The 12227-nt window shown below is 42.9% G+C and overlaps 1 protein-coding gene and 1 long non-coding RNA gene across 2 annotated transcripts in view; both read right to left on the reverse strand.

Annotated features, from left to right (window-relative positions):
- Window positions 1–1052: 1052 nt before the first annotated feature.
- Window positions 1053–6233, reverse strand: LOC147017895 (uncharacterized). Its single transcript, XR_015062176.1, has 3 exons — window positions 2345–6233; window positions 2044–2122; window positions 1053–1956 (listed from the first exon to the last, which is right to left on the reverse strand). It is a non-coding gene; the product is annotated as an uncharacterized LOC147017895 (long non-coding RNA).
- Window positions 6234–10244: 4011 nt separating this feature from the next.
- Window positions 10245–12227, reverse strand: part of TGFBI (transforming growth factor beta induced) — a 67082-nt gene continuing 65099 nt past the window's right edge. Inside the window, exons 12-13 of the mRNA XM_085899922.1 lie at window positions 10531–10661; window positions 10245–10393 (exon numbers count right to left, since the gene is read on the reverse strand). Of these exons, the coding sequence (XP_085756048.1) occupies window positions 10245–10393; window positions 10531–10661 (280 nt within the window). The remainder of the gene's footprint in view (window positions 10394–10530; window positions 10662–12227) is intronic.

Consider the following 12227-nt stretch of genomic DNA (forward strand, 5'->3'; position numbering starts at 1 on the left):
CTCTTATGTTAGCTTTCCAACAGATATTCAATACAAGCAAGAGAAAACCTAAGAAATTGTGGACTGATGAGGGTACAGAGTTCTACAACAAAACATTTATGAATTTTCTTAAAAATAACAACATTACATTATACAGCACCTTTAATGAAGGAAAAGCGGTTGTTATTGAGCATTTTAATTGCACTTTAAAAGAGACTATATAAAAAATTCACGCAACTCAGTTCTCAACAATGGTTATCTTTAATTCAGGACATTGTAGATAAGTACAACGACACGATTCATACCTCAACGAAAATTTAACCATTAGATACATTTACAAAATTAAAATATGAAAAAGAGATTAATGCCAGAAAGTCAAAGTTCAAAGTTGGTGATATAGTAAGAATCTCATTTTGAAAAAGGTTATACCAAGCAATGGACAAATTAACTTTTTAAAATTGTTGATGTCGTCGGTACAGTTCCTTGAACTTACAAATTATGTGATTTCAAGGGGGAAGAGATTTTAGGTTCATTTTATTCACAGGAATTACAAAAGACAAAGATAAATTGAAAAAATGTTTTTTTTTTGACTCCACCCATTTTTTAAACTCTGCCCCTTTTTGATTCTGCCCACACCATCCCCACCCACGCAAACCCCCCACTCACACAAACCCCACCCACAAAAGCCACATCCACGCAAACCTCACCCACACAAACCCCACCCACGTAAGCCACATCCACATCCATCATATCCACATTATTAGTGATTAGTTCCCACATACAACATGTTTATTTAATTTAAAAAGTTGTTCCACCCACACAAGCCACATCCACACAAGCTCCACCCATACGCCCCACCCACACAAGCCCCACCCACCCACATAAGCCCGTCCCAAACAAGCTCCACCCACACAAGCCCCAACCACACAAGCTCACCCACACAAGCCCCACCCCCCTGTGCACCCCCACCTTTGACCCACCACCCCCCTCATTCCACCACCACCCTTTCCCACACGAGGGGAGAGGGATGAGGGGGGTGGTGGGTCGTTGGGGGAGGGCACCTACCCCCCCACCTTTACATCTCCTTTATTCTTTTCTTGTCATTCAAAATCAGATAATTATAAGGAAAGCATATATAACAAGTGGTGCCAGGCACAACAAATCCTGCCCATTTAAGGCATAAAGTTATTTTGGGGATCAAATTTAAATTTGATACATCCTTAACCTGAATGTTGATTATAAGGAACAGAATAAGGAATATTTTAGTCTTAGTTTGAAGTCAATTAAACCATTTTTGACGAAGTTATGAGCGAAAAACGATTTTGACCTTTTCGTGACCTGACCTTGACCTTTGACCTAATTGGACCCAAAAGTTAATGGGGTCGTCCGAGGTTCATTACCCACCTGTGGATACAATTTGACAGTGTTTGAGCCAGCCATTTTCCCGTAAAGTTGTATTTTTGTCACCATGTTTTAGTTTTAATGGAAAATTTGTAATTTTGACCGATGACCATGACCCCCAAAACTTCAGACCCTACCGATCTTCACAAATATGCATTTTTCACTATAGGAATGGGTAGGATTATAAGTGACAAATAGAATAAGGTTCACTATAAGCTTAGTTTGAAGTAAATCAGATCATATTTGACGAAGTTATGAGCGAAAAACAATTTTGATCTTTTCGTGACCTGGACCTTGACCTTTGATCCAATTGGACCCAAAAGTTAATGGGGTCGTCCAAGGTTCATTGCCCACCTGTGGATTAAATTTGATAGTGTTTGCTAAAGTCGTTTTGCCGTAAAGTTGCTAACAGACAGACAAACAAACAGGCAAACAAACCGGACCATTGCAATATCCCGCTCCCTCGCTCCGGGGGGGGGGGGGGGCGGGATAATAAATCAAGATTACAAACATTGAACAAAATCTTCTTTCGCAGCAGTCTGATGGTTTGTGATTTTGAAACTTGGTCAACATATTCTGTTCGAAACAAAGAGGGAAGAACAATTAGGGAATATAAAGATGATTATATTATGATATTAATACAATAATAAATATAACATTTACCTCCAGAAGTTAGAGTGTCGTGTTAGATTCCTCCAGAAGATTAAGTTGTGTGTTTGTTTCATCCAGACAGGTGTCTAACCTGAAAAATAATAATGAGTCAAAGACAGACACACGTCACACGTCACACACGTCACACACGTCACACACGTCACACACGTCACACACGTCACACACGTCACACACACACACACACACACACACACACACACACACACACACACACACACACACACACACACACACACACACACACACACACACACACACACACACACACACACACACACACACACTTTCTCACCTTTGACTCGACTCATTCAAGGTCAGAGGACGTGAGAGAATTTCTTGTCAGCCAACAAAAATGTCATTCAATTATCTTCTGAACGATCGAATGTCGTCAAGGAAGTCATTCATTTTTCGCCACTCATCGTCTAATTCAAATAACTCATGTTCCATATCAGTTATCAATGATGTTCTTATTGGGGACAACCTGTTAGAAAAAGACATGCGATAATTATTGGTTGTATAGTAATTTAATTCTGCATAAAACAACAAATAATGAATGGGTTCAAGGATCTCACCTCTCATCCTGTGAAAACGATTGATCTGCAAGGTTGTAGTAATAATCTGAACGTTCCATATTCTAAATAAAACATACGAAGCCCGAGCAATAAATACGAAACCCGGGCATATGAAGCAATAAATATGGCAAGTTGATGACGTCAATGAAATGTGAAAACAATGGGTTTTTCTGGGTGTGTCTCTCATTGGAAATGAGTCGCATTTTTGCTTTGGGCAAGGGAACTTGGCTGACTCCAGACTGACTCATTTTAAAACAGCTTGCTTTGAGTATAATGAAGATATAAAAAGACTGTGATTATGTTGGGGGGAAGAAGTGCTTTAATCAGTAAGTCTGAATCTTTCATAGTCTCAACTTTACATTTGCTTGTATGGAAGGGAAGGGGATAGGTGGGGAGAAAATCAGTCTCAATTTTACATTTGCATGTATGGAAGGGAAGGGGATAGGTGGGGAGAAAATCAGTCTGCTATTTTGAGTTTTGGGGGCTTGAGTCAGAAAGTTTTTCCCTTTTCCCCCATTCATTTGAATGGTTGTCCCAAAAACCCATTTATCATCTACTAGCGTGGCAGCAGCAATAAATAAATTTACAAGTGACAAGACATCTTAAAAAAAAAAAATTATACTTTGTCGAGGCTCTTATAAGAGCTAACACACGAAACATATGACAAAGGGGGTGGTGGAGGGAAGCAGAACAACATGAGGGAACAGGGACATCATAAGATCTATGGAAGGGAGTGGGATGGGGTGGGACACAGGATAAACAAGATCGACACTTCAGGGACTTTCAGGAAGGAAAACGTAATTTGAAGGAGGTGGGTTTGGAGAGGATTGACAGGGGTAGAAAAGATCATAGTTTTGGATGGGGGAAGATATGAGATTGTGGTGAACAGCTGTTTTAAAGACCTGGAGGGAAGAGTGGAATTGAAGAGAGTGTGGGAGTTTGTTTCAGTGGTGGGGAAAAGAGGAATGAAAGAGAGAAGGTGAGCAGTAATCATCATCATCTGATCGAGCGCATTTGGGTCCACCTTTCAATTGCTTGCCACTCAGTTTTACTCGAGTGGCTACGCTAGTGTTTGTGATTCCTGCTATTGTGGAGCCCACACCGGGAATCAAACCCAGGCCACCTGGGTGTAAACCAGGTATCCTAACCACGTGACCATGTGGGCAAGGTGAACAGTAATTCTTAATTTTGGCAGTTTCACCAGAAGAGGGTTGCTGGCAGACCTTGAGGACCCTGCAGAAATATTAGGGGGACAAACCACAGACAGAGCAGGGGGGTGGCAAGGCCGGAAAGGAGTTGGTCGAAGACAGAAAGACCACTGACCTGCCTGTGGTGAGAGAGGGAGAGACCCAAAGACTCAGCTCCATCGTGCGAGATACCAATGATCATGAAAGCCTTGGTTTCCTCAGCATGAAGCAGAAGGACTTTGCACAACGGAGGATGCCCAGTCAGTGACTGGCTTTGGAGGCTTGCTTGGAAATGTGGCTTTCCCAGGAAAGATCATGGCAGATAGTGAGACCCAAAAGCTTGAGTGACAGAACTTCTTCAAGAGGATTGTTGAGAAGATAGAAGGGGGGTCTGGGGGTGGGGGTGGGATTCCAGATGGACCTTTCAGAGACATTGCGAGTGTGTGAGATTTGTCACGATTGAAAGACATGTTTCAAGTGTTTGACCAGCTTGTGATTTTTTATCCATGTCTGCAGAGAGTGAAGAGGCTGCTGCCTTCCGATTTGAGGGATAACAGATGGTACGGCAGATGGTGGAATCATCAGCAAAAAGATGCAGAGGATTTTCCAGTCAGAGAGATGATTGATGAAGATTAGAAAAAGCACAGGGTGCAGAACACTGCTTTGAGGAACTCCAGCCTGGACTGGAAGAGGAGATGAGAGAATTCCATTAAGATCCATGCGTTGACTACAACAGGAGAGGAAGTCTGTGAGCTGTGAGAGGAGAGTGCCTTGGATACCATAAGAAGATTGTTTGGTAAACAGTGTTGGATGCCAGACCATATCGGAAACTCGCGATATGGCTCGGGAGATGGCTCTGATGTCATGTCTTGCAGTGAGGACCTCCATCCATTGATGGGAAAGCAGAGGCAGCATGTCCTGCTTCGAGTGACCTGGTCTGAACCCAAATTGATGATTGGAAATCAAGCCATTGGAGAAGAGGAAGACGTGATGATGGATTCCATGACCTTGCTGATGATTGGGAGAAGGCTGATTGGTCTGTAGTTGCAAGGATATGTTTTTTCACCTTTTTATGCAGTGCGGTAATGTTTTCTCATTTTCAAGCAGAAGGCAGATGACATTGAGCAAATGAAAGGGCAAATAGAACAGAGAGAGGGTGAGCAAGAGCAGCAGAGCGGGTTTTTAGGACATGTGGGCTGATGCCGTCTGGACCAGTTGCAGAATCAGAGTCAATGTTTGACAGCAAACTCTCCACCATATTGGGGAGAAAAGGACACAGAATCTAGGAGCAGCTGGATGCTACTGGGGAAGGTGGGTACAGAAAATGATGGATTTGGGACACAAGCTGTCAAAGCAAACATAGTTGAGGCATTCAGCCTTTTCACATGCAATGTCAGCTGTGCAACCAATCAGGTAAGAGAGGGGATGGAGGGAGAACATACACCAGAAACACACTTGACCAGATGCCACCAGGATTTGGAGGAGGGAGACAGGTTTGGGAGTTCAGTCTTGAGATTATAAAGATGTTGTTTTTTGATAGAGTAACTCCACCGCCGAGACGATGCTCAGGTCTATCTTACCTGAGGAGGGAGTAACCAGGGAGAGATACAAAGGAGTCAGAGACATCTTGAAGGAGGAAAGTTTCTGTTTCGCAGATTATGTCTGGTTTGTCAGTGGCAACCTGTATGGAGAGATCTGTCAGGTAAGAGCAAAGGACCCGGGTTGTTTGAGGTCCACACCATCAAGGAAGAGGGAGGGGAGGAGGTGGGTAAGATGAGTGAGGAGAGTGAGAGATAGGGAGAGCTGTTAACAGTGTGTAGGAGATTGCAGAAGAGCTTGGGGGGAGGGCAGGATGAGGAGAAAGAGGCCAACAGGTTTGGTGGTGATGGGATGAGGCACAGTGGGGAGAAATAAGAGATGGGGCAGAGAGAAGTAGAAGACTGGAGGAGGTGGAGGAATGAGTTGGAAGAGAGAGGGCTAGGGGTAGGAAGTAGCTTTGTGGATGTGAGTGGGGGGGGGGAATTTGAGAAGGGGGAAGATTTGAGGGAGAAATGTGAGTGGGGAGATTTGAGGGAGAAAGGTGTGGGCGGAGCTTTGGAGAAAGGTGAGGGGAAGAGAGCAAAGTTTGCTTTGAGGAGGGAAGAGGTGGCTTATTTGAGAGGGAGGATTGAGAGGGTGCTACTTGAGGAAGACGACGAGAGAAGGCACTGCCATGGGGAAGGAGGGAGAAGGGAGGGATGAGACTGCATAGTGGTAAGATAAAGATGAGAGTGTGGGGAGGAACAGAATTCGGGTGGGGGGGGCGGTGGTGGGGAGGAGAGGAGATGGGTGGGATGATGAAAGGAAATAAAGAGCATGAGAGAGATGTTGAGGGGTGTACAGATTGAGAGAGTGAGATATGTTAGTTTGGAATGGAGCCTACAGATTTTTGTATACCTTGTCGAGGCTCATGTGAGAGTTAACACACAACGCACAGCAAGGGGGGCATGAGACAAGAGGGGAGGGAGTGGGAAGGACAAAACAGTGGGGAACAGAGACATTAGGAGATCTGTGGAAGGAAGAGGGATGGGACGGGGAACATGGGGAATAGAAGATGGACATTACAGGGACTTTCAGGAAGGAAAGCAGGGAATTTGAAGGAGGTGGGCTTGGGTGGATTATCGGGGGTAGAAAAGATCGAGGATTTGGATGGGGGATGATAAGAGGTGGTGGTGAACAGCTGTTTTGAAGGCCTGGAGGGAAGAATGGGAATGAATAGAGTGAGGGAGTTTATTCCAAAGGCGGGAAAAAAGAGTGAAGGTGAGCAGTGATTCATGATTTTGGTAGTTATACCAGAAGGGGGTTGTTGGCGGACCTTGAGCGCCCTGTGGAAATGTGGTGGGGACAAATCGCAGAGAGAGCGGGGGGGGGGGGGGCGAGGCTGGAGAGTAGATGGTAGAAGACAGAAAGACCACCGACCAACCTGCGGTGATTGAGTGAGAGGCCCAAAGACAGCCTAATTGCGGGAGATGCCAATGGCCCGAAATGCCTTGGTTTCTACAGCGTGAAGCCGAGAAAGGTGGGAGGCAGGAGCACCAGCCCAGAGGGGAGAGCAGTACTCCATCAGATGTTTGAAAACCACACAGTTTGGCACACCAGAGGAGGAACTTTTAGTAAAGTGGGCAGTAGAGAGGTAGTGAGAGGGGAGGTAGGATGAAGGACAAGATGGGAGGGTTAAGGAGGGGCTATTACAGGGGGGAGGAGTAGGGAAGAGGTAGATTTGAGGTGGTGGGGTGAAATGGCACTGAAGATGGACAAAGAGAACGATTGATAAAAATACGAACATGCATTGCAAACTGGGGCTCTTGATATTTTCAAGTCAGAGATGTGTTTAAAAACGCTCGGGGAGGGGTGGAATAATGGCGAGTTAAGCGAATGGAAAACAGCTGTAAGAATTGGAATTTTTTAGAGATTTAATGTATGAGAGATTGAATTGAAATCAGCCTTTTCAAGAGGAAGAAGAGCAGTGAATTATGATAGAATATAGAAAGAGGAAGTTGAAACTCCAAGAACCATTTATTTATTTATTCTTAAGGTCAGGTAAGAGAGGTATAGTTAAGGGTAATTCCAGCGTAACGGACGTAACATTGAGACAAAAATTGCATCACTAATGTTGAAATTTTGAAAAGGTTGGCCATATTACAGAGAGTTTCTTTATTACATATCGTAATTAGTCTCTATGGCTTTCTGATATTGGTACAAACCCCACTGTGTAGTCTACTACTAAAGCAAAAATCAACATTTAAAAGGTGTAACGGACGTAACATCGAACTGGACACAACTAAAATTGGCCATAGCACAATTCTTAAATCCTGCGAAATAACGAATTTGTAGTATACCTTTCATTCACGGTAAGCAAACTAAGCATTAGTAGCATACTTTCTATATTCCAACGATACGATCTGTCTGTTGTTTGTTAAAATATTTTGAAAAGTTCACTGTAACGGACGTAACATTTTCGACAAAATGATAACAGACAGAATGACTTACCGTTGGAAGACGTTGAGGCAGTTCTTTCAAGATGGCCACCAAATCACGTAACATCATCCACGGAGTAAATATCGCATAAATTATGAAAATTCAGACCTAACTCAACACCGTCCAACAGAAATCCTTTTGAAAAATACATTTTCAAATTTTATGCTTCATGTCCATTATTACGTGGAATTACCCTTAAGCAAAAAGGTTGAAGAAAAGATTGTGAAGGTGTGTGGTGAATACCTTCACAATCATAGTGGGAATGGAAATGTGGATTGGCAAATTGGAGGATGAAGAGGATGTCATGGAAGGTGTAAGGTAAGAAGGGAAAGATTCGTTATATTTATTTATTTTTTTATCTTTTAAGACTTTAAACAAAGGGTATAATTGGGAGGAACTGAAAAAGTGGTAAGGGGATTGTGGTGAAAATAAAAAGCTGAAGGTGATAAGGAGAAAAGACAATAAACACGATCGTGCACAACCTCGGAAAAAGTTAGGCCTCAAATAACCCGATATGAAAAGTCTGACGAATAATCACAAATTGTGGCACACCTTTAAAAAAAAAAACCGAACTATAAATGCAGTAAACACGTAGACAACAAAATAACAACAAATGCATGACAAAAAACGACCGGGAAAACTGAATCTTCTGAGAAAGTCGGCAGAGACCATGAAGACACTACTGAAGCTCAAAAATCGGAATCGGAAGTGTGACCTATTGACAAATCTTACTCTACCTATTGCCAAAAGAATGGTTTACACACACACAGGGTGTAGGTCAGGGAGGATTGATGTGAAAAGACAAAAGTAACCTTAAATGTTGGACAGATAATAAATGAGCCAAGGGAGGGTTTGGGTGTGGGGTCACCAGGGGGGCGGGGGGGGTGTTAGCTGGAGAGACTGAGCCTGCACACCGGCAGGCTGTTCAGCATGTGCAACTCATCATGTGTGGTCAAAGTGATCATGTAAGTAGATCATAGCGTGCAGATGCGTTGTACGTACAAACCACTACGTGGTGATCCATGAACCGGCAAGCATTGCATCATGCTCTGACTCCTACAAACCCTCAACTGCCTCACTACTGAACATAAGGTGCTCAGGCTTGACTGAATTGAAGCTGTCACTTAACTTGACTTCCTTTGAGGTGCCCATGGTTGACTGAACACGCTGTGCTTAATTTATGTGGTCTTGATTTGTCATGCAACTTTTGGTGCCTGATGTAAACCTCTGCTTTACTCACATTTAAGCAACCGCGCTGCATTTAATGCCTGGACTTGACTGAAATGAAGGTGCCGGTGTGCAGTTTATTTTTATTTTTATTTTTAACAGCCACATGCGGGGTGGACTCTTGAACTGCTTATGTGGTGTCATATCCAATGTGGAGAAGAGTGGGAGTTGAGTAAGAGGGGTTATCTAAAAGAGGAGGGGAGAATGGGGTTTACATATATTCATCAGACAGATCTGCTGCTTAAAATTAGCAGTAAGTCTTTCATGTATCCAAGACAGGACCCCTCCAAAAGTTACTTCAGTACAGGTGCAAACAGTGGCAGTGCTTCTTTACACAAATATACACCTTCTCCCAACCCCAGTCCTTTTTCTATGCATGTTACAATACTGTCCACGAGGTGTTAACACTAGCTGTCCACAGGTGGTTAACAATTTTTTGCTGTCATGGTGGCTGTGGTTGTTTGTGTGTTCCTACCATGTACTTTTATATATATTTTCTATTGCTGTGTGAAATATCATCAAAGATAATTGTGTGTTCCTTCCATGTCTTTTGAAGGGGTTCCTGCTGTTATCGAAGCTCCAATTCTCTTCTTCCTCAAGCTCTGAAAGAGGGCTTTTTAAACGGGCATCTTTATGATTAAGCAGATAATTTTTGTTACAAGTAAATCAAGTATTAGATTTCCAACCAAGTAAATTTATGAGCCTTCTAACAGTACTATTTGTATTATTCTACAACCCCAGGCAAAAAATAGCATTCCTTCACAACATATAGTTATTCTCTGCAGACAAGTGTAATGGGAACTGCAATCACTTCAGTTGCCAGCAAACCCAACTGCAGTACATAAATCACAATAGCATAACCTTTTGTAATTCTAAAGTTAATTTAAACTGCCAGGAAGTATATGAGAGTACAACTACTACTAACTATATCATTTTTTTCCTGGAACAGCAGGAACTGCTACATTAAAGCCTGATGTCCTGCTTCTTCTTCAATCCAATAAAGCCTGGCTTTAAAACAGGAACCTTTTCAGATTAAACGGTCCAATGGTACCATTTTTATAATTCTACAACAGCAGGAACTCCTTACAATGAAGCGTGACACACATACGGATGGACCGTGTGTGTGTGTGTGTGTGTGTGTGTGTGTGTGTGTGTGTGTGTGTGTGTGTGTGTGTATGTGCAATAGAGGTTAAACATGAATATTTACCACTTTTACTTCCAGCGGTGTTCCCTTTGTTGATGTCACAAGGTTTGTGCCCACAGGCACCATCCCACCACGCACAAGAACCCCCTGGCTCAGGTGTGCACGAAGAAACTCAGCCAGCTCCTCTCGGTTCCCTGGAAACAAGGTGCTTTTGGCATGTGTAGAAAGAAGCAGCAAAGTGAAGGATTTTTTTTTCTCCAAGAATCAGAATTTTTCTCAAATTGGCATATTGCCTCAGAGGTACGAGTGTGAGAAGTAAGGTGAAACATACTTCTCAAACGGGCAAGCTTGGCAGGTGCCATTGATTGGAGTGCTTCATTAGTTGGAGCGAACAATGTCATCTCTCCGGGCTCCCTTAACTGTTCGTGTAGACCGGCTCTTGTGAACCAATTCACCAAAATGCTGAAAGATCAATAACGTTATCTGACAAACTAGCAACAACATGAAGAGACATCACTGTACTTTTTACACAAATTCCACAGGCATTATTAGACGATGAACAAACTAACAGTACAGGCTGTTCCAAAAAGATCCAGACAACTTTGGTTGTTAATATAATTGGAGCCACAAATGATACAATGATACCCTTTGGTTTATATGATATAGAAACTCATAAAGTTTTGTGCACACCATCAATACACTTCCATGTGAGCTCCATTTATCAAGCAGGACATCAAGGCAGTATACGAGTTGTTGCCATGTTCAGCTCAGCATGTTTGCGTCCACCTGTGCGCATGCAGCTGTGATCCGAGAACGAAGATCCTACAGGTTTGCCACCTTAGTGTTGTAGACAACATCTTTGACAAACCCCAACAGAAAAAAAATCAAGGGGGATTATGTCTCGTTATCGTGGTGGCCAGGCAGTTGGTCCGTCTTGGCCAATCCAGCGATCTGGAAATATTTCATTCAGGACGACTGAAACGACTAAGGTCCAATGAGGGGGAGCACCGTCCTGTAGAAAATTGAGATCGGGTTGCAGGTCTTCAATCTGTGGAAAGGCGAACCTTTCCAACATGTTCATGTAAATCGTTGTCACTCTATCTTCTGCAAAGAAAAACAGACCCACCAAGCTGTCATGGAGAAGGCCACACCACACATTGACCTTTGGACTGTCGTGTATGTGTTCAATGACCACGTGGGGGTTTTCAGAGTCCCAGATCCTCACATTGTGCCGGTTGACCTTCCCTGATATATAAAAGCAAGCTTTGTCTATGAACATGACCTTTTTCAGGTAATATTCATCATCCTTTTTGTGACTGAGCATTTCCAAGGCAAACGCCTTGGTTTGGGTCCGTCATTTGATTTGAGTTCCTGCAGAATCTGCATTTTATAGGCATATAAAGCTTCAGTCTTTTATGCAAAAGCCTGTGTGCAATGGTGGTTTGTCGTCCCAATTCGTTGGATGCGCATCGACTTGATTTTTCTGAGACTTTGTTGAAATGATTCATGCGCTCGTTCAACATCTGCTGCATTTGTGCTTGTTCGACTTTTCTGTCTCTGACAACTTCCAGTCTCTATAATCTTCCTGTACCATTATCTGATACTCGTCTGCAATTGCAGATTCCTTCCATATCCTGTAAGGAAATTACGCTGAACTTGCGTGTCGGATCTCGTCTCGATGAACCATTGAACGCACTGAGCTTTCTCATGTGGAGTCACCACTTTCTTTTACATTAAACCACCAGACCTGAAAATAAAGAAAACTTTGAGTTTCTGTATCATATAAAACAAAGGGTGTCGTTGTATCATTTGTGGGACTAAATATATTCACAACCAAAGTTGTCCATGTCTTTTTGGAACACCCTGTATATGTGATTTGATCATGGAAACCCAAAATTAGTTGGTAATGCGAAAAAGACCAGTCATTTTTTTTTTCGTCCAGCTTAAGAGGATGAAAAGTACAGGGTGGTTCAAAAAGATAGATACACCTTTGACTTCCTGCCATTTCTTTGTTTGTTGACTGAAACG

Source organism: Eptatretus burgeri, chromosome 10 (genome assembly GCF_056783735.1).
Source record: "Eptatretus burgeri isolate ZD-2024b chromosome 10, Ebu_testis_v1, whole genome shotgun sequence".
Taxonomy (NCBI): domain Eukaryota; kingdom Metazoa; phylum Chordata; class Myxini; order Myxiniformes; family Myxinidae; genus Eptatretus; species Eptatretus burgeri.